We start from the raw sequence: 22,306 nt of genomic DNA on the forward strand, positions 1-22,306 counted from the left end.
GACAATCTGTACCACCGATGGAGGTGGAGGAGGAGTTGTTGATGGTGCTGCTACTGCATCTGGTGGTACCTCTGTTCCACTTTGTTCAGCTAGCTCTGCAAATTCAAACCCACAAGAGTCAGGTTAAGTACTGATCTTTCATGGATTTAGTATAAAATGTATTTACGCACATTATCCATGCGCTCACACGTACACTAAAATTTCATTCAATGGTAGTTTTCACTTACGGTTATTAATTAGAAGCCCTGGAAAAGGTCTGTGGAAGGAAAGTAAAGAAATTACATTTCTATAATTTCGTAATAAATACATTTTATTTTAAAAAGCAATTTTTCTATTAAACTGCCATCTCTATTCTCAGCCTGCTCCCCAGTTGATATCAAACCGACAAAGGCAGCGAGTTATTTTCCTTCTGAACAAAAGCTTTGTATTACGAATTCCCCCCTTACACACCTGAACCTACATCGCAACAGACTATAGAATAAAACACATGCACTACAGTACATTGCATCAGAGTGTTATTGCTCAACACTATCCAGCTGTACCCACAGTGCAGTGTTAACCATCTGTGCTCTTTACTCTTTAAAAGCTTTATCCACATCATAAGTATTTAACATTTCATAATGCTCTGCAATGTCAAATTCCAGATTACACAGACATTCCAGCAAGATCATTTCAATACCTCACCTTATGACTGTAAATTTGATAAAGTTTGCAGATTCCAGGATTTTTTTCATGGCACTTATTTCAAGGTAACTTGGTGCTTTAAAGGGAACTCCTGGAGGCATGCCATCAACTATAACACATCCAGGATTGATGGTTATCTTTCTGTAAGGAACCTTCACTGGGAAGTTCATTCCAATTGCTTCGCCTATAAACAGATATAACCTTAATATAATCTTTGCTTCCATCTCTTATGCAAAAGTATCTAATCCAATTATAGAGAAAGAACAAATGCATGATACGATCATCTAAACATTTATATTAAGACATTACCAAATTTCTTGCTGAACAGGTCATTTACTTGTTCTCTCAGTTGTCTGGCTTTTTCCACTTTCGATACTTTTTCATTTTCACCTTCTGAAAGACAACCAACACTCTTACTCAGTTATCAAGACATAACTAGTTGCTGCCAGAGGTACGAGCTATATTGTTCACTAGAACTCCAAAATGCCCTCTTTATATTCAATAGCCTTTTTATCCCTTTCAATATAGAGTCTTGTGACAAAATCAGCTTTCACTTTAGATATCAGAATGAAGAATGAGAAGGAAGCACAAGTTTGATTCACTATCCTTTCACTCCCGATCACTAATAGAAAATGGCAGATGGAAAGGTTATAGCCTTTTTTTAAAGCATCATATGTAACCCTCACTGACTGGATGTTCTAATTAAAATCAGGATTTTAGGAATGAGAAAGGGGAGAAAACCCTACAAAATAGTGCTGCCAGTATAATGAAATAACTAGAAATTTCATAGACCACTGCAAAAATCTAATAAATGTAAAATTACACCCTACCTGGGACTGTAACTTGAATGATATTAAGGTCTTCAACACCCGTTGCAGTGGGTAACGCAGCAGCTCGATTTTCTAAACCTGCATCATAAGAATTTAAGAGACCATCTCACCACCAGAACCCCCATTTAAACAAAGATCAAATAAAATAAATACAAAGAAAGATGAAAAATCCACTTGTGGGGTAGTAAGCGTAAAAATCAATCTTGTGTGGTCCAATCATGCAGTACACAAGGAGAAGCCAAAATTGTCCATCACCATTTACCATGTCACCTCACTCACTCGAAGCAATCCAAATGTACAAAAAGAGAATAAAACCTGCAAGTGAGCGATAGAAATAACATGCAAGTATCAACTAACTACTAAGGCTTTAATTTTGCAGCACCTCCTTGATAACTTAAAATTCCAGATTATACAAATCAGATCGATAGATATAACACCATGCTCTAAGAAAACCAATTATTAAGAGTGACAATTAATCAAGGGTGCAAGGTGCCATTTCAACCACATTAATATTATCTGCCGCACTCTACACGACTAAAACTTCTCCCAGCTCCTTCACCAGTGTCACCTGCACCATTTAAAAAATGCTCTGAAGAAATAATTGTTAACAACTAGATTTGTGATAATCTGACTTTTAAAGGGGAGTATTGATGGCGATACTCTTAAAGGGAACCAGAAATCTGAATCTAGCATTGCTTATAGTACACAAATAAGAAAAATTCTTCCTTCCCCCCAATACCTTTTATAGTTTGAAGAACATGACTTCCATACAATACAAATACCACAATCCAACTTGTGAATCAATCTGCATGGCCCAAAAACAGAAACTAACACATGCAAAGTTGTTTAACTTGAGCAAAACTGCCTTTCAAACCAATCTGACTTTTGACCAATCTGACCAAACTGGCATGTTGGCCAGTTGTTATTCTGTTCACTCTATCCATTCTCAATGGAAAATTGAAAACCTTCTATATTTGAATTTTACCCGTTGCTTTAGTCTGTGAACAAGAACTTTTTTGATGCAATCGTTGAAAATATTTATATTTATAGGAATGGCTGTATGCTGAAAAGCATCATGAATGTTACATTCAAAAATTACATACAGAAACACATTGCTGCAGTTACCACTGACAACATATTCAATCTAATGACATATTTTTCAGACTTGGGTTCGTAAAGTATGGTGATTCTATTGTGGGTGCTCACCCAAAATTGATCATTAAGTGAACATTAAAACAAAAATGCAAGAATTAGCCATCCTTCAATTATTCTGGACTACTACTTCTACATAGTATAATTACTTATGGAGCCTATATGCCCTTACAGTAAAGGGTAGAAATATGTACCAAAAAAAAAAAGGGAAAGGTTAACAGCTTAACAAAACAACCCCTTCTTCCACTAGGTGTTTAAGTAGTACATTAAATAAGTATTTCAAAGAGGATATAACAAATTCAGAAGTTCTATTCTGGAAACTATCTTTCACTTGAGTAAATGCCATGTTTACATTTCAATTTCTCCCGATTTTTAAAACATCATTCGGATGAAATTTCTGTGCTGTACAAATCTACGATTATGCCGAAGTTAATTAATTGGTATTTTACAGGTAGCTCTCCTATAACACCATAGTAGTTTTCCAGCAAAACCTCACTTAAGAGAAATAATGCAGCCTAAGGGAAAAGTCGGGTTGGGGCAGACCAGCAAAAAACATCACTCACAATCGCTCAAAAATCACCCAAAATTCTAACACAAAGTATAGCACAGTCTGAATGAAGGTTTAAATCATATTTATTAATGAAAAAGTAAATTAACACATTACATTGAAAAAATACTTGTTAAATGCAGGGACAGAGGGTCATTATCACCACCTTCAGGTGCGTTTGAGGTTGCAGAAGTTAATGGCTGTGGTTGATTGTCTTCTGACTTACTTCAGGGTTGGGTTAGATTGTGCAATATGCAGGTACAAGAACAAATTTGAAAGGCGAATGGTATTTAAGAGTAATGTAGTCCTGCAGGAATTATACAGGGCTTACACAGGAATTATACAAAAAATTCTTGTCTCAGAGGGAGAGCAATGAACATTCATTAGTTGAATTGGAGATGAAGTTGTTCAATGAATAGGATTACATCTCACATGCTCTGATAGCAGCTGACTTCGGCACATAGGCAAAATGAAGTGTATGAAACGATCGTTGTTGGAATCACGTTATTGCAAACAGGAGTAAGTGTTCTTGAAAATACCATTCCCTAATTCTTCAGCGATGTTATAACCAAATCGCACTGCCAAAATACACTTTATACAAAATCTACCTGTAATAGCTTTCATTTTTAATTTACATCCACTCTTTACCATACTGATAATTTCAAACAGTCAATTTATGAAATTATTTCTGTACTGCTTTTGTTACATTTAGGTAACACTGTTGATTTATATTTGCTTTTTAAATACTTCAAGGTTCTAGAACAAAAACAACAAAGTACAGCACAGGAACTTCCACTAAGACTATGCTGTTCATCATGCCCTAACTAAAATACAAATGTTCTGCCCTTCTTTGGTCCATATCCCTCTATTCATGAAACGCTTAAACATAATCAACATGCCTGCTTCCACCACCTCTTCTGGCATTGCGTTCCAGACTCCTGCAACTCTCCGCATGAAAAACTTCCCTTGCACATGTCATTTAAATAGTCATCCTCTCACTTTGAACCTGTGCTCAATTGTAATTGAAACTTCAACCCTGGGAAAAAGCCTCTGACTGTCTATGCCTATAATAATTTTGCAGATGTCTATCAAGTCTCTTGTCAGTCAATGAAGACAATCCTAGTTGTTTTCACCTTTCCTCAAAGCCATTGCCCTCGAAATCAGGCAACATCCTGGTGTACCTTCTCTGCCCTCTCCAGTGCTTCTACACCCTTCTGGTATTGTGGCGACCGAAACTGCACACAATACTCCAGATGCAGCCTAACAAGGGTTTTATATAGATGTGGTCCATGGGCCAGCTAATGAAGACAAGGATATCATATGCCTTCTTAATCACCTTGGCCATCTGTGTTGCCCTTTTTAGAGAACTGTAGATCTGCATGGCCAGATCCATCTGTATGCTAATGTTCCTAACAGTTCAACCATTTACAGTATAACTTACACCTAAATCTGATCCTCCAAAATGCATCACCTTGCATTTGTCTGGATTAAACTCCATCTGCCATTTCTTTACCCCCGGTCACCTATCCTGTTGTATCCTTTCACAATCAACACCATAAGCAACTTCACCAATCTTTGGGTCATCTGCAAACTTACTAAATTAGACCACCCACATTTTCTTCCAGATCATTTATGTATACCATAAACAGAGGACCGAAGACTGATTCCTGTGGAATACCACTAGCTTCAAGTCTCCATTCTGGAAAAACACCCTTCCACCCTGCCTTCTGTGACCAAGCCAGTTTTATATCCATCCAGCTAGCCCAATCCAAATCCCATGTGATTTTAGTTTTTGCGCTAATCTGCCAGGTGAGACTTTATCAAATGCCTTACTGAAGTCCATACAAACTACATCCATAGCTCCTCTCTAAATTATCCTTGCCAGCTCTTCAAAAACAAAATTCAGTCAGGTTGGTGAGACATGACCTTCACCTTAAAAAACCATGCTGCTGGTCACTAACTAAGTCCATTTTCTTCCAAATATGCACACTGTCAGTATCTTCTCCAAGAGCTTCCCCACAGATGTCAGGCCGGTTTCCTTTCTTAAACAAGGGAACAATATTGGCAGAACTCCAGTCCTCTGGAATCTGACCTGTGGTCAATGAGGATGTAAATATATCTGCTAATGCCCCAGTTATTTCATGCCTTGCCTCTCAATAATCTGGGGTACATCCCATCATGCCCTGGGGACTGGTCTACCTTAATATAATTTAGGATACCCAAAACTTCCTCCTTCAATATATTGACATTCTCTAGATATTCACACACTATTCCCTGTTCTCTCCATAACCTCTCAAATGTAGATTTCCTTACGGATTTTCTTTATACTCAGGTTCTTTATTTTTATGTATATGATCAAAATAGATTACCACTGCCCAATTGTTGCCTGACCAATGCAGTGTACTAGCTAATCAGAGTGGAAATAACTACCACAGACTCCCTGTAGTAATAAAGTCCCAGTTTCACAAAGAGGCCACATTTTCAAGTGTTTTGTGGCACTACTACCATACTGAATGAGATAAATTTAAACTGTATAAGCACCTCAAAACTGGCTATTCATGAGGTTGCCTGCAACCACATGCAGCAGAACTGTACTCCACCATAAACATTATTCTCATGGCCCAGCATATCTTCCATCCTATCACCCAGTCAGAGATCAATTACGCACATTTGGAAAAGCATGGTCTAAATTAGGGAGAGTCAGCCTGGCTTTGTGCAGGGCAGGTCATGTCTTACTAACTTGATTGAAGTTTTCAAGCAAGTCACAAAGGTGATCGATGAGAGTAGAGCAGATGTTGTCTACATGGAGTTCAGCAAGGCTTGCGACAAGGTCTTGCATGGCAGGCTCACCCAGAAAATTAAGATGCAACGGATTTAGTGACTTGGCCACGTGGATTCAGAATTGGCTTGTCCACAGAAGGCAGAGGGTAGTGGTAGAAGGAAGGGTACTTTTCAGGCTGGACGTACGTGAATAGTAGTGTTCCGCAGTGATCCATACTGGGACCTCTGCTGTTTGTGATAAAAATAAATGACTTGAATGAAAACATAGATGGATAGGCTTCTAAGTTTGCAGATGATACAAAGATGGGTAGAGTTGTGGATTGTATAGAAGGCTATCAAATGATTCAGCAGGATATAGATTAGTTGCAGGTCTGGGCAGACAAATGGCAGATGGAGTTTAATCTGGGTAAGTGTGAGGTGCTGCACTTTGGGGGATCAAATGCTAAAGGAAAAATACACAGTTATTGGCAGGACCCTGTACAGCACTAACGTACAGGGGGATCTTGAGTTTCAAGTCCATAGCTCCCTGAAAGTGGCCATGGGTGGTAAAGGTGGTGTATGGCATGCTTGCGTTTATTGATTGGGGAATTGAGTACAACAGTCAGGATGTCATGTTGCAGCTTTATAAGACTTTCGTTAGGTCACACTTAGAATATTGCATTCAATTCTGGTTGCCACATTACAGAAGGAATGCGAAGGCTTTCAAGGAGGTGCAGAAGAGGTTGCCCTGGATTAGAGGTTTTGAGCTATAAGAGGCGGCAAGAAAAACTCAGGTTGCTTTTTCTGTAGCAGCAGATGCTGTGAGGAGGCACGACTCAAGTCTATAAAATTATGAAATGCATTGATAGGGTTGAATCTTTTCTCCCCCCAAGAGTTGAAATGTCTAAATCTAGAGTGCATGACCTTAAGGTGAGGGGGTGTCAAAGGAGATGTGGGGGGCAAGTTTATTTTTAAAAAACAGAGTCTGGAATGCACTGCTGGGGTGAAGGCAGCAGATAGGAAACGGCCTTTTGAGAGATTTTTAGATAAACACATGAATATGCAAGGAATGGAGGGATCGGGACTGGGACAGGCAGAAGGGATTGGTTTAATTTGGCATCATCTTCAGTGCAACATCGTGGGCCAAAGGACCTGCTCCTGTGTTGTACTGTTTTATGTTCTAAAACCAGATAGAATGAAAAATCATTTGCAAAGGATAACCTAGAACAAATTAATTCTTATGCCTGTTAATGGAAACCAACACGGATAGGTTAAGAGCAAATCACGTTTAACTAATCTGGTTTGAATTTTATTGATAAGCTAGCATTACAAGGTTCACATAAAATGAACTTCCAATTAATGTTTAGAATAAGAAGTGCCATATTACAGACCTTTCAGCAAGTTCCAGTTCCAGTTCATGAGCATAAGACAGTGGCAAAATGTATTTACAAGTTCTTTTAACTTCACGAATTGAAGCATACTGGTGAACAGTTTTTAATAAATAACTTGGAAGGTACTTCAGTGAGGTACTACAGGTCAAAGTGGGAACACAGTGACTCTTGATCTATGTAGATCAAAACCATGGGAGGTCCATGATGTAGAACTGGATAGATAGAGCAACATTTCAAAAAATCAACAGATGACAAAACTAGAAAGTATCGCGAAATGCAAGAAAGGCAGCAATAGGCTTCCAAAGGACGAGGTTGATGCACGGCAAATGAAGTTCAATACAGAGAAGCATTAAAATGATACATCAGGGTACGAGGAATGGCAATAACAAGGATACAACCCAAAAAGAAGCACAGAAGCAGATAGAGCGTGGGTGATGGGTGGGTTAGAAAGGGCGAGAGAGCAAGGGCATCTCTCCAACAGCTGGCTTAGCTTATGACTAATTTGCAAACAACTTCTCTCATTCATAGTATTTGATACCCTTCCCTCAATAAAATACATAAGCGGGACTGAAATACCATGACATGTATTTAACATCAATAACATGAAGTAGGCTACAACTGAAGGAAATACACACTGCACACCTATTATTTGTATAAGATCAGGCCGTTTCCCTCTCATTTGTTATATGACAAAAAAAACATTTTTTGGATTAGTGGTGCTGTAAGAGCACAGCAGTTCAGGCAGCATCCAAGGAGCAGCAAAATCAACATTTCGGGCAAAAGCCCTTTACCTAGTTTTTACCTACAAAAAAAAAACAGTAGAGGTATCCTCCTGAACAATCTTAGATTCGATCCATGATGTGCAACAAGTCATTTAATCTTAGTAGTGGCAGATGGACTTAAATTTATCTCATCCAGAATCTGATGGGGAAATGTAAGGAAGTGCACATTATGGAGACAAGCTAAGACTTTGCAGATTGCAGATTTCATTCCTGAACAGCACGTGAAGTTTAACAATGGTGTCCTTGTTCAGAATTGTCTCAGGAGGGAATTTTTAAAAAATTTATTCTCACAGTCTCATTGTCATTGCAAAACTTTTAATTAGATCACTCTTTAAACTGATGTATTAAATAAATTAATTTATTGAGTTTTTCAGTTTGTATTTTACATAAGAAACCAGGGACAAGTGTGCCCAAAAACAAAAATGGTCCAATATTAGTCTCAAGTATTCATCTAACAAAAGCACTTTGAATAATCTGTAATGAAACACAATTGCTTTTACAGCCATTGCAAATGAATTGAATTATTCAACTCCAAGTGGGTAGAAACATTAGCTTTGCTTTATTTTTAAACTTATATTAGGTTTAAACCTATGGACTGCATTTGCAGTAAAGCACCAAAGCATTCAATACAGTTAGTGCATATACTAACAACAGAACATAATCTTAATGGATTGTACATTTCACTTTTATAAAGAACTATACCAATGCTTTGTAACTTATTTTCCACCCTAAACGTGCTCTAACTCACCATGAACTCTTCAAAGGCAATTAGGGACTGGACAATAAATACTGGCTCTACCAATGATATCCACATCTCATGAATAAACATGTATTTAAAACACTCTTGAAAATCAAATAAAAGTCCCGGTACCAGCAAAACAAAAAAATAGCAAAAATCAACAGTAATATTCAGGGATAATTAAAGTTCAGAAATTAATCAACTTATAATGAATTACAGCCTGTTCTTCTATGATGCAGTAATAGCGTTCTTGTGCAACCTCGTGCACAATAGAAATAATGGGGCCTATGGGAAAAACCACCAAGAATACCAGTAAATACCAAAACAAAAGTAGTAGTTAGCCTAACACAAACGATAGCACAGTCTCGCTAAATGTTAAAATTATTTTAATGAAATAGTACAATAAATGTAACACTAAGGGCTTTCTGAATTTGCTGAGTTACACTACTGTATTAAGACAGGGGCTGAAGGTCATCATCAGCACCATCATTACTTTCAGGTGCAGGGTTACAACAAAAGATGATATTTAGTCCAGAAGTGGATGGTTGAATCTCATTGTCCTCAGATTGTTCCTGGAGGGTTGGCTTAAAACAGACATCTAGTTTTTGCTGCTTTGCCATTTTTCTTCTTTCATAAAGCAGCTGTTCATAGGGTGCCAGATATGACTTTATGCCATGAACCGCTATCCTGCTGCGTTCTGCAGTGTAATCATTGTCTTCTAAGAGCTGCAACTGCTTCTCAACTTTGCTCAGTATAGAAGACAAAAGAGAAGTTGAAAGTTCTCTTGGTGCTGCATCCTGGACTTCATCTTCATCCCCAGCTTCTATTTCCCCCGCAGCAACCAGTTGTTCTAGATCAGCTGTGGAGAGGTCTTCACAATGGGACTCAAGCAGCTCCTCAACATCCTCACTCTCCACTTCTTCAAATCCAACTTGCTTTGCAAGAGCGACACAATGTCCTTGGATTGCTACAAGTTCCTGTGATGGTTCAACGCCTTTAAAATCATGAAGAAAATCTGGGAGAAGCTTCCGCCAAACTGCACACAAGCAATTCTTACTGACATCACCCCAGGCCTCCACAATGATGTCAACAGCATTCTTAATATTAAAGCTCTTCCAAAATTGAAGAACACTGTGTTCATTATCCCCCTCAGCAGCTGCAATCAGCTTCCTGAATGTGTGCCTTAAATAATATGCTTTAAAAGCTGCTATTGCGCCCTGGTCCATGGGTTGAATGAGAGAGATTGTATTCAGAGGTAGAAACAGCACTTTGATATTTTCAGAAAGCTCACCAATGGTGGGAGGATGACTTGGTGTATTGGCCAAAATGAGGAGAATCTTGAAATCCAAATTTTTCCTCTGGCAATACTGTCTAAAAACATCCTCAAAAACATCAACGATCAGGTCAGAAAAGATTTGGCCCGTCATCCAACCTCTTTTGCTTGACCTAAAGTAAACCCCCAGAGTAGACTTCAGGTAACCTTTCAAGGCTCGCGGGTTGGCAGAGTGGTACACCACCACTGGCTTAAGCTTTAAGTCTCCACTAGCATTGGCACCCAACATCACAGTCATACGATCCTTCGCAACCTTAAAACCTGGAGTGTGCGCTTCATTCCTAGAAATGTAGGTTCTGGATGGCATTCGTTTCCAGTATAAACTTGTTTCGTCCAAATTGAAAATTTGATCTAAAGTGTAGCCTTCTTCCTCAATCAATGTTTTCACCACAGGAGGAAATGACAGCGCACGTTCCTCGTCTGCACTAGTAGCTTCGCCACATAACCTTGTGTTATGGAAAGCATAGCGATTCTTAAATCTAGCAAACCAGCCACTACTAGCACTGAAGGCAGGGACATCTGCAGGATTTTCAGCTTTTTTCTTTAGGTCCTCATAAATTGCTAAGGCTTTCTGTTTTATGGTGGGAAAGGTGGTCCCAGATCGCTTTCTTGATTGATCTTCTATCCACACGCTTAGAAGCCGCTCCATTTCCTCAAGCTCCTTTGTTCGTGATCTCACAGACTTGCTAGCACTCAGACTTGTTCCAGCAATGCAGCTTGCTTTTATTCTTTCTGCATTGTCTCGAATGGTGCGCAGCGTAGACTCCTTCATTCCTGTTGCACGAACAATATCACGTGCTCTTTCATTACGCTCAAAACGCTTTATAACATCTAGCTTCTGTTCAAGTGTTATAGTCTTCCTTTTACGGTCACCACTCACGATTTTTTCACCTGGATGCTTCCTGTTGACATTCTTGCAACTTTGTCCTTCCATATTAATGGAAAACACAGCGAGATTTGCAAAACAAAGGACCGAAAATTACTAAATATAGCACTGTACCTTTCACGAAAGACTTCATCACAAAGCGCGCAAGCAGAATGACCATGTAATGTCAACGCAGAATCCAGTCCTCCACATACCACGACACCTAGTACCAGGGATGGAATCGCATAATAGCCAATGGGGAGTTCATGTTTTTAAAAAAACTATTCCCCAATTCACCTACTGTGTTACAGCCAAATCAGATTGATGAAACGCACATTATAGGAGAACGACCTGCACACAAATACCAAAACCTGTTTTTAAAGCACTTTTTTAAAAAAACAAATCTTCTTTTTACAGCATATTCTCCATATTCACAGATGGTACAAGACTTAGTGAGACCCCGTTCTCCAACACTACACCAACACATCCTTCCACCCAATACTGTTCCCCTCACTCAGAAGCCAATCTTCTAGAGTTCACCTGCCGTTCACTTGACATCCCCACTTCCGAACGTTCCTCCTCCATCACTCACTCAAAGTCTGGTCTTTGAAATGGCTGTACAGCAACGGAGTCCCTTTGAAGCTTCATGGTCAGGAACAGCACGTCAGCAAACAAGCTCCAATCCAAACCAACCAAACATAACTTTTTTTTTGCATACACCACCATGGCCTACATTGCCAATTACGGTGAAAACTCTGGCTCTCTTGCTCCCACTTCCCCCTACAGCCAGCTAAACCTCAATGCTTCATCAAAAAAAAAAAAACAGGTGCAGAACACACCCACCCATTGGGATGTAATGGCAGTCAGGTCTGGCTGAACAGATAGAGTCAGATACAGTCTGGTGGAAATTCCGATGGGGTTGAACTCTGGGATTCACTGATCATATTTAATCTTCTGACACTGTCTGAAAGCACGAATGAGAAGTTGAGAGCATTAACAAAGATGTAGTGGAGAGGCCGAGATTAGAAAACCACTTGATGTTGGAACTTCATAATTGAAAAATCAGAAAGCTGTTTATTGGTCCTAGAAAGTCAGAAATGGGAGAGAGTCAAAAACATCTGTCAGATTACAACTTTAAATGTCCACTTGGAAAGTAGTTGACAAAGCCTTCCCACAGTTGCAGAGAGGATTAGGTTCGAGATGCACACATGCACCGAGAGATCAAGGTGGTCAGTGACAGCACAAGGGGAAGTAAGTATTTTCTGACCCTTTTAGTCTTGTTGGGTTGGTTAGGTTTTGGAAGGCTTTTGAAAAACATTGTCTGTTTGTGAATTTTGGGGAAGCTTGCTGAGGAATCAGAAATATTCTAACGGGTACATGTTGAATGGTTTGACAGTAACAATGCATAACTAGACACTATACTAAGCACAATGATCGATATTGGGCTCTGTCCTGCAAGGGTACACTAATCATTACAATGAAATTGTACAAGTAGCAGGATGTATTGGAATATTTTTCCCATTGCTAAATTCAACGTCCTCTGTACTGCAAAACAAAGTGTCTCATAACTTTATTCATAAATCTTTTGGGAAACCTTTGTATTCATAGAACCATACACTCATTCTTAAATTTCTACAGTAAAGGACTGTCTTTAGATGAAATTAGTATGATGTAGACCACATGATTTATATAATTTAAATTTAGATTTGTATTAATGGCGTAGGAATTTCCCTGAAAGTTTGAATGATTTACTTGTAAGTATGGCTGTAGACAGGTGATTTATTTTCTAATAGCTTGAGGGAGTCAGCTTCAGATCTAATATGGTTGTGTGTAAATTAGGGAGAAAAAAAGATGAACATGCTCCACTTTAGTAGGCCAGGAATGGGTTTGTATAAGCTTCACAGAAATAAATGTAGGTTGAAAATTTCTTCTCTTCAACTCCCCCCTCCCCTCCCCCACCATCCCTTAATTCTTAATTCCACATATTTATTGAATTCAAATTCCACCATCAGATATGGCAGGATTCGAACCTGGGTTCCCAGAACATATATCTGTGTTTCTGGATTAACAGTCCAGTGATAGTATCATTAGGCCATTGGTAAATAACATGTCACCAGTAGAAATTTAGCCCAACTAGTTATAACCTGCTTCACTTAACAGACACAAAGTACTTATTTTGGGAAAAAAAACTCCTTAGCATGCTGTCTGTATTTAGCAACAGGTGCTAATACAGCATTCACTTTAAGTTTACAGTTCTGGAACTGTGAGTACACAACTCAAATGTTAATATTTAATAATGAAAAAAGTATTCCATCCATGTAAAATAAATGTCTGATTCTTGTTTCAGTATTAATATACACAGTTGAAATTAGATAGAGAATTAGTTTTGTTTACCTGCAGTGGGAGCAGCAATAGTAGTAGGTGGTGCTGGCTTCTTCACCTCTGGTGTTTTCTCTTCCAAGGAGGTTTGTGACCTTGCTGATTTAAAAAGGAAACAAATAAAACTAATTGAATTTGTACTAATAATGTCTGTGATCCTATACTCAACTGGAACCACCTCAGAAAATCCTAACTTTTACCAACCAAAAAACACATCACAACCAATAGGTTGTTCAAAACATTTTCTTGTCATAATAATACTTGAGGAATGCTACTGCAACACAACAACACTTGAATTGAATTTTCTTTCAGTCCAATGGAAACACTGAAAATTCAAACAGGTAAGATACTAACGCCAGCCTGGAGAAATCATGACTGCATAATCAGTGACCATTTTGGTGGCTTCAGTTTAATCATCTTTTTTAAGCTTAGGAAGATTGCAAAATAATCTGAATGTAATAGACTACTCCAAATCCTGTGCCATGGTAGATAGTAAACTTACAATCTCTCTATATTGAAAAGAGAGAATCTCTGTTTAATACAGCATTTTCAAGGAAAATTATTGATGAGATAATAAAAAGACAATTAAATGAAGGAGGACGACGCCATTTGGCCTATCAAATCTACTCTGTCGCTCAATGAAATTATGGCTAAATTGATAATCTTCAACTTCACTGCTTTTTGTCTTTACCCGAAGATTATGCTCTGCTCAGGAAAATTCTGAAATGATTGCACTGTGCTCGGCTATTGATTGTAGTGTTTGGTGGACTTACCTATGGTTTCGGGCACTCTTCTCACTATGTTAACAGTGGTTGACTATAAAACATGCTAACAAGCATCTCCAGTCCAGTATTACAGTCAAGCACCAAGATGATGATACTAACTGGAAGACACCTGTCCGAAAACTAGCTTCAAGACGACATCTGGTGAAATTTAACTTTAACCAGTATACTTCTAATTAAAAAAAAGGAGTTAAAGAATCAGGTATTTCTCATCCTTCTTATACTATTCATATTCCAATTCAGGTGACATGTGCGTTGATAAAAGATAGCAAATAGGTCTCATTTTACGTGCTTCGTAACTTCTAAGGATAATAGGCAAAATCTTCCAACCAGTCCATTTACAGAATCCAGAATCAAGTTTTAAATTTTGGATATGTGGCATAAAACGAAATTTGCAGGAAATTTCTAGCCCACATGCCTTTGATAGAGAGCACTGAAGGTGGCAAGTCAGTCTTATGGCAGCACTAAGTGTCTCTGCACCAAAGCCCATCACAGGAATTTGAAAAACTTTGGTATATGATTAATGCATTTTCTACATGGCATTCAATTCAGACATAGAAAATTCACATCAATACCAAGGTGATTAGTATATCACAAGTTGCCTGCTGAATATCCCTCAACAACGTTGGAAAGACTTAACTACTGTTGTAATGCTCTGCAGGATATAGCCATAGGCCCACTGCGATATGAATATATTACCTAGAAACTAGATTGCAGAAAATGTTCAGGATTTGACCTACATGATCGGTTTGCAAAAGGAAGCAACTATTGCCAAGATTCCACTTCCAATGAGAGAACACAAATTCAATGGATACTATCTTCGTATTCTGTGACTGATAATGTGTAACCACTGCCCCACCTGGTTTGTGAAGTTGCATATAGGAGGACTTTGTGGTGTTTCTGAAGTTGAGATGATGCAATTGGTGATGGAAAATTGGACCAAAGATAGCCACAAGAACACTCCATTACACTGATCATAGATACCATAAGACATAGGAGCAGAGATCAGGTCACTCAGCCCATCGGGTCTGCGCTGCTATTCTATCATGGCTGATAAGTTTCTCAATCCCATTCTCCTGCCTTCTCCTCATAACCCTTGATTCTCAAGGACCTATCCATCGCTGTCTTAAATGTACTCAATGACCTAGCCTCCAAAGCCTTCGGTGACAATGAATTCCACAGATTCACCTCTCTCTGGCTGAAGAGGTTTCTCCTGAGCAGAGGTAAGCAACTCCAGAATTATATAAATCATTGGGATTAAAATTCTTCTCATCTAGCTCCAGAAAATCCTGGAATCAAATGACTGACAGGTGTGGCATATTTGAATAAGGGCAGAAAAGTTTAAAAATATTCAAGTCAGTCAACGTCAGAACTGAAAATCAAACAAAGCTTTAAGGTAAAAAGGAAGAGAAAGATTATAATCAAAGGGAGTTGGTGGATTGAATGATGGACAAATTGATCAGTTAAAACTATAACAGAATACCAGGTTAACACTGAAGCATTTTTGAAGAACAAATTGCTAGGAGGACAAAAATTCATGGCAGATGCAGATAAAAATAAAATCGAAGAAAATTAGAGAAACTATAGGTAAAAATCCAACAAATAATAAAAGGTCTTAAATGTTACAAATCATAAATCTATCAATCTTTCAGAGACAGACAAAAACATTTTAATATTATGGGCAAACATTTCTGCATCAGCAGTTTTCTGAAGTTGGGTTTTCCCACAAAACTGGTCAGACTCTTCTCCCTGAAAGCGACCCACATTTTCTGAAGAGCAGTGGAGGTTACAGCAAAAAATCTCTGCACATAAATAGATGACGTGGCTATATCTTTATGCACACAGAAATCCTACCTATATGGATTCCTCAGTCATTTTAGTTCTGCTGCATGCGTACCTTGCTTTTAAAGGATGCTATGTGTTGTCTATGTACAATGTTGTGACTGCCTGCCAATCTGTCTGCAAGCTGTCTGAGTTTGCAAGCTGCACGCTGGTTTGTTGAAATATGTTTCACATCTTGTAATGCGTTTTACTATTTTAAATAACCTAACTCATTGGAGTTAAACAACCCCGGATGAGGAACTGAATTAGACCATTATGATTAACATGGCAGTATGGAGGCTGAAGCAACCTTTTCTATATATTTTAAGACATGTAACTGACCCAAAGAGAAAATGCTCTCTGAAAATTGCTGTAATTCCTCAAGTAGAATTAAGGTACTGGGGCAGCATCTACAGAAAACACCTCAAAATAATTTTATGGTCTAGATTTGAGAGCTTTTTCATCTCTCCAAAATGTTTCTTACATTAAAGATCTTGCAAGTATTGGATACCTGCCATTTTCAGACTCAGCCTTTTAACTTGGGGCTGAAAACTCTAAAATATTATGCTATGAGAGATAGGCAGGCCATGATTTCTACTTGCCTATTTCTCCTAAACCTCATTCAGGGTCATTTCAAGAGGGCAGAGTATATAATTGGCATGTTGCTTAGGTGTGTTTGTTTACAGACTGTCAGGAATTTTACAGAAGTCTATTTCCAAATGATCTAACATGTTATTTTGTTCCTCTGCGAGAACTCATCACTGATAAATAAATATCCCTGCAATCAAAAAAGTGTCATTGTAGGAGGCAGACATTAGACCCAATATGTCTGCAGCAGATAATCAATGTTCCATTGAGAAAGGAGCATGGATTCAGAGTCCAAAGTGTTAATAATTACATCAAGTCCATCTGTTGACTGCTGTCACCCTTATCTTTTTCTTATGCCAGCACAGGATGGACATCTATGGATACACAAAAAGATGGAGCATCTGCCTCTAATTTTGTTTTGAAGCGCAAGAAAGGACAGAACTGGATTATAATGAAATTCTCAACCCACTGCTCACCTTACACACACAATAGCTTGGCTGGCCCAGGAATGTCAGACAGTTTTTAAACCATAAATAATTGAAATGGCAATGTCAGTTTTTTTTAAGCTTTCATTTAAAAAGCATTCTTCAAATAACCATAATCTGTTGCCTCCCATTTCAGGTGACTTTCTGCGTAACATGCAATTCAGCACAGTACAGAAAGAAGAATTTGCTTTAGACAGCATTTTAATTCTTTTCAAAAGAAAGTCGTACTTTTGTTCAGGGTCAATCTGTCAGGTGGACACATTTTCAACCATCAATTGTTTTGAAACTGATTTTGCTACTCAGGCAAGTCACAAATGTAAAAATATTCATGTACTGGTGTGGTGCGAAAATTTATACACTTAAATGGGTTACTTTAATCTACTTTGTGTATAATCAGAATTTTAACAGTTTATAGAATAATTATAATTCTTCACAGAAGTACTTAATTGATAAACGTGCATTAAAGACTGATTATAGTATAAATTTAACTAAGCCAGTTTGTCCCATATTATGGTCTTGCTTCAGATAATACCATAATATAATAACAGGTTATGAAGTATGCTCAGTTATTAATTGCAAGCCTTAAATTAAGCAGTCATAAGACTTAAAACAAAAAAAAATCAACCAACAAGTTTTGGATGCTTTACTTACACATCCTGAAATTTTCACAGCACAGTCAAATGAGTTTTAAAACTGGAGTTTTATGCATAAAAGTAATTTCTTGCCATTTAGTGTCATATGATTACTACAGTTGCAAGAATCTCCCACCCACCAGTGCTATTGTCTACATATATCATTATTTTGTTAGTACTTACTCTGGGGTCGTTTGGAAGCTTCCTGTAATGCAGTCTGAAACAAATCTGGTCTGGTGGAGAAAAAAATTCAAAAGCTTCACTTTAAAAATAAAATAGCAGAGTGCAGTTTAAGTCGAGAATTTACCTCAAGAAATGTCAATGGTTATATTCCATTTATGAGCAAAGCCTAGCATTAAGATGAGAACACAAGAGTCTGAAGTAAGCAACAAATACACAATGCTGGTCCATCCTCCATTCTTTAAAGTTATTACACAGAAAAGAGAGGAGCAGGGGTAGGCCATTTGGCCTTTCAAGACTGCTCCATCATTCAACAGATTCATGGCTGACCATCCAGCCCTGCATCTTGTTCTCACTTTCTCCCCAAATCTGTTGATCCCTTTCGCCTTAAGAACTATAATCTAACTCTGTCACGTTTTTCTTCCTACCAATTAGACACATTTCTCCCCCCCCCAAACAGCTCAGAAAAATGTCAGTTGTATTAATATTTTTATAGTTTTCAATTCTTGTGTTCAGACATCCAGATTTTCTTAAATACATTCACAGAATGCAGATATTATTAGCTACGCAAGCATTAACGCCCATTCCAATTGCAAAATTGCTGGTGAGCTGCCTCTTGAACTGGAACACTGGGGGTAAACAATTCCAATGTGGCCATTTTAGTAACCTATCCATCTACTATTGATCAAAAACAAAATGATAGAGGGCTCACCAGATCAGTTATCAAGTGACACTTGCAAAGGAATAACTTGCTCATTTACATTCAAGTGTTGGTTCTGCCAAAGCAGCTCATTATAGAGTCTTGGTTCAAACACAGTTAAAAAGCGGAACTTCAAATAGGAGAGAGAGTGTGACTGACAATATTTAACTGATTATAGTATGAAGGCAGCCAGCCAGCAAAACTGGAATCAAGAGGAATACTCTCTGCTTGTTGTTGTGGTTCTGTTCGCCGAGCTGGAAGTTTTTGTTGCAAACGTTTCGTCCCCTGGCTAGGCGACATTATCAGTGCTTGGGAGCCGCCTGCGATGCGCTTCTTTGATGTTTCCTCCGGTGTTTATAGTGGTCTGTCCCTGCCGCTTCCGGTTGTCAGTTTCAGCTGTCCACTGTAGTGGTTGGTATTTTGGGTCCAGGTCGATGTGTTTGTTGATGGAGTTTGTGGATGAATGCCATGCCTCTAGGAATTCCCTGGCTGTTCTCGACTGGGACAACACTACTATCATAGGGCAAGCCAGACATAGGGCAAGCCGAACCCAATATACCAACCACTACAGCGGACAGCTGAAACTGACAACCGGAAGCGGCAGGGACAGACCACTATAAACACCGGAGGAAACATCAAAGAAGCGCTTCGCAGGAGGCTCCCAAGCACTGATGATGTCACCTAGCCAGGGGACGAAACGTTTGCAACAAAAACTTCCAGCTCGGCGAACAGAACCACAACAACGAGCACCCGAGCTACAAATCTTCGCACAAACTTTGAATACTCTCTGCTTGTTGAAGTGATATAGTGCTAAGAAAGATGACTGGATATCACTCAGCAGTTGTTCGTTCATGGCATTTTCCTAAGCCCAACATCAACAGCTTTAATGAGCATCCCTCCATCATAACCTCAGAAATGGGGATGTTTAATGATGATTGCATAATGCACACTGCAGACCTCGAACCAATTTGTATTAATATGCAGCAATATCTGGATAATAAGTAGTTTGGGCTGATAACTGGCACTACATAATTGCCAGACCATCTCCAACGAGAGAAAAGCGTAACCATCGCTTCTTGATGTTCTATGGCATTACTCCCACTATCAATATCCTGGAGGGGGGGAACCACTAACTAGAACTTAAGCTGAACCAGTCATGCAGGTACTGAGGCTACAACACTAGGAATTCTGCAGTAACTCCTGTCTCCACAACGCCTGCCCACCATCCACAAGACGTAAGTTAGGAATGTGATGGAATAAGTTTGACTTATCTGAACAAGTGCAACAATACTCAAGCAGCTCAACACCATCCAGGACAAAGCAACCCATGTGACTGGTATACCAAGTGACATTTTTCAACATTCACTTCCTTCACCACTGATACACAGTGGCGTCACTCCATACCAGCTGCAGGTACACTGCAATAACTCAAGTCTGATTTGGGAATATCCTCCAAACCCATGCCCTTTACCACTGAGGAGGCCCAAGGCAACAGATACATAGGAAAGCCACCACTTGCAAGTTGCTCCCCAACACACATACCATCCTAACTTGGAAGTATGACTCGCCTTTTATTCACTGTCGCTGGATCAGAACCTAACTCCAATATGGGTATCCATGCACTCCAAGGAGTGCAGCGTTTAGGGCGGCAGCTCATCACCATCTTTTTCAGGCCAATTAAGAATGTGCAGCAAGGCTTGCCTAGCCAATACTGACGGCATCCCATAAACAAAAGAGAGGCTGGTCATCGGTTTAATTTTTCACCATTTAAAGTATCTATGACACAAATATCCCGTGTGTTTTTTGGAAATCCTAGTGTTCCTTCATGACTCTGAACATATATAACCAGCCTGGTCACGTGTTGGAAATATATCAAGGGAACATCTATAATATCCGGAGTGCCTCCAGATGCACGTACGTGCCTGTGCACACACAAACTGTTTGAATACTTAGAATTCTCTTCAACCTGCAAGAATTAACTTCAATCATAAGATATTGCATTAACACGGCACACTGTATCTGAACTATCAATAGTCTAGCTGTTAAACTAAGAGCATCACCAAGCCATTGAGAGTCAGTGGTCTATCATATCCCATCAGGAAATAATGCTTCTTACAGTTAGCTGCTTCATAATTATATTGTTCTTCTAGCAGAGCACATTAGACAAATCCAATAATTAATCGCAGATGATAGTAAAAGTTCACTTACTTCTTAATTATAAATTTGATCTTGGCTTTTGCTCGGAGAATCTTTTCCAACCTAGGAATTCCAAAGGTTGACGGCCTTCTGAAAGGGACACCATCGGGCAGGCCTTCAATGTAGAAGTCATCTGGATGTGATTCGAACAATGCATAAGGTACTCTCACTGGTTCTGAAACACCCAATGCTTCACCTGCAACAAATTAACAAGCTTATAAAACATTCCCTAATATAGTGATATTGTGCATGCAAGCAGATGATTAACTGCACTGTGAAATGACTGATAACAGTCCAAACTGATTTCATGCTGGCTGGGACCATGATAAGGTTATGAGAATAGTGACTGAAGTTTTGAAAAAGCTGTTGGGAATTGCTATATTCTGCAGACAGAATTATCCGATGCACATAAAATTTAGACTTCACAGAGTTACGAATAATGTATAGCTATATATAAATATATATAATCATTTATATCTTGGATTGTATGCAAGGGGAAGACCTAGCTAGCTAGTCAATTTGAGTGTTTAATAGGAGAGCTTTCGACCGTTATAAAATTTGGTTTGCTTATGTGCATTTTAATGAGGTTTTATAAATTTGACTTGAAGAGCTGGGGTGGTTAACAGTTCAATGCATAAACAAGTTGCAATGACGCCTAGTGATAAGATTCCACTGACAGTAGTAGAACAATCCAGAAGAAGTCAGGATATGGATTCACCACAGAGTCAAAGCAGTTAGACATTTGAGCTCAGGGAACTTGCACTGGTTTCTTTTAAAGTTACAAGTAGTAGAGAATTTAATTTGCCATTTGTTTCAGGCATTTCAATGACACACACCAGATGAAGGCAATAAAACATCTAGTGGCTGCATAGAAATTTGCCAGAAGGAAATCAGTTCCACTTATCACAGCCAGTGTAAGTAAGGGGCCTTAATGTTGAGATAGTGATTAACAGGAAAGGTATGGATATTTTAAATCAATTTTATTGGAGTGAAAGGGATAATGACAGCTTGAATCCTTTGCTGGTATCAGTAATGAATTTTTTTTTTTGCTGAGTGTAATATGTTTTATTTTTTACTTGTTTAATTAGTTTTATTATGTTTACTTTTAAAAAAGCCTCTTGTTAATATCTGAAGTACATGACTTCCACCTTATTTAAAACGAGCTAGGTTTGACCCTGGGATTTGACTCACCAGGATTATTAACCGGGATCATAGTATTTGAAATCCTAGGTTCTTCAGTAACTTAGAAACTGCAGTTCCTACATCCACTTGCTGAAGGTATCCTGTCTAGAAAAATAGCCATGAGGTTGATAATTCTTTGGGAAGCCTGGCATAAAGTGACAAAACTATATTCATCAGTTCAGGGTATCAACTCCAATTTGATTTAGAGAATAAATCTAAAGAAGGTAACTCATCAACAGTGATCGCTCTTCAAACAATTTACTTAGTTCGACATCAGC

General features: G+C 38.6%; 1 protein-coding gene across 1 annotated transcript in view; it reads right to left on the bottom strand.

Annotated features, from left to right (window-relative positions):
• The window catches only part of LOC122564229 (general transcription factor II-I-like), a 138,400-nt gene that overhangs the window by 21,202 nt on the left and 94,892 nt on the right, over positions 1–22,306 (bottom strand). Inside the window, exons 27-34 of the mRNA XM_043718927.1 lie at positions 20,859–21,042; positions 17,954–18,003; positions 13,478–13,561; positions 1,515–1,592; positions 994–1,077; positions 685–868; positions 228–256; positions 4–95 (exon numbers count right to left, since the gene is read on the bottom strand). Of these exons, the coding sequence (XP_043574862.1) occupies positions 4–95; positions 228–256; positions 685–868; positions 994–1,077; positions 1,515–1,592; positions 13,478–13,561; positions 17,954–18,003; positions 20,859–21,042 (785 nt within the window). The remainder of the gene's footprint in view (positions 1–3; positions 96–227; positions 257–684; positions 869–993; positions 1,078–1,514; positions 1,593–13,477; positions 13,562–17,953; positions 18,004–20,858; positions 21,043–22,306) is intronic.

The sequence above is a fragment of the Chiloscyllium plagiosum genome, chromosome 28 (genome assembly GCF_004010195.1).
Source record: "Chiloscyllium plagiosum isolate BGI_BamShark_2017 chromosome 28, ASM401019v2, whole genome shotgun sequence".
Lineage (NCBI taxonomy): Eukaryota > Metazoa > Chordata > Chondrichthyes > Orectolobiformes > Hemiscylliidae > Chiloscyllium > Chiloscyllium plagiosum.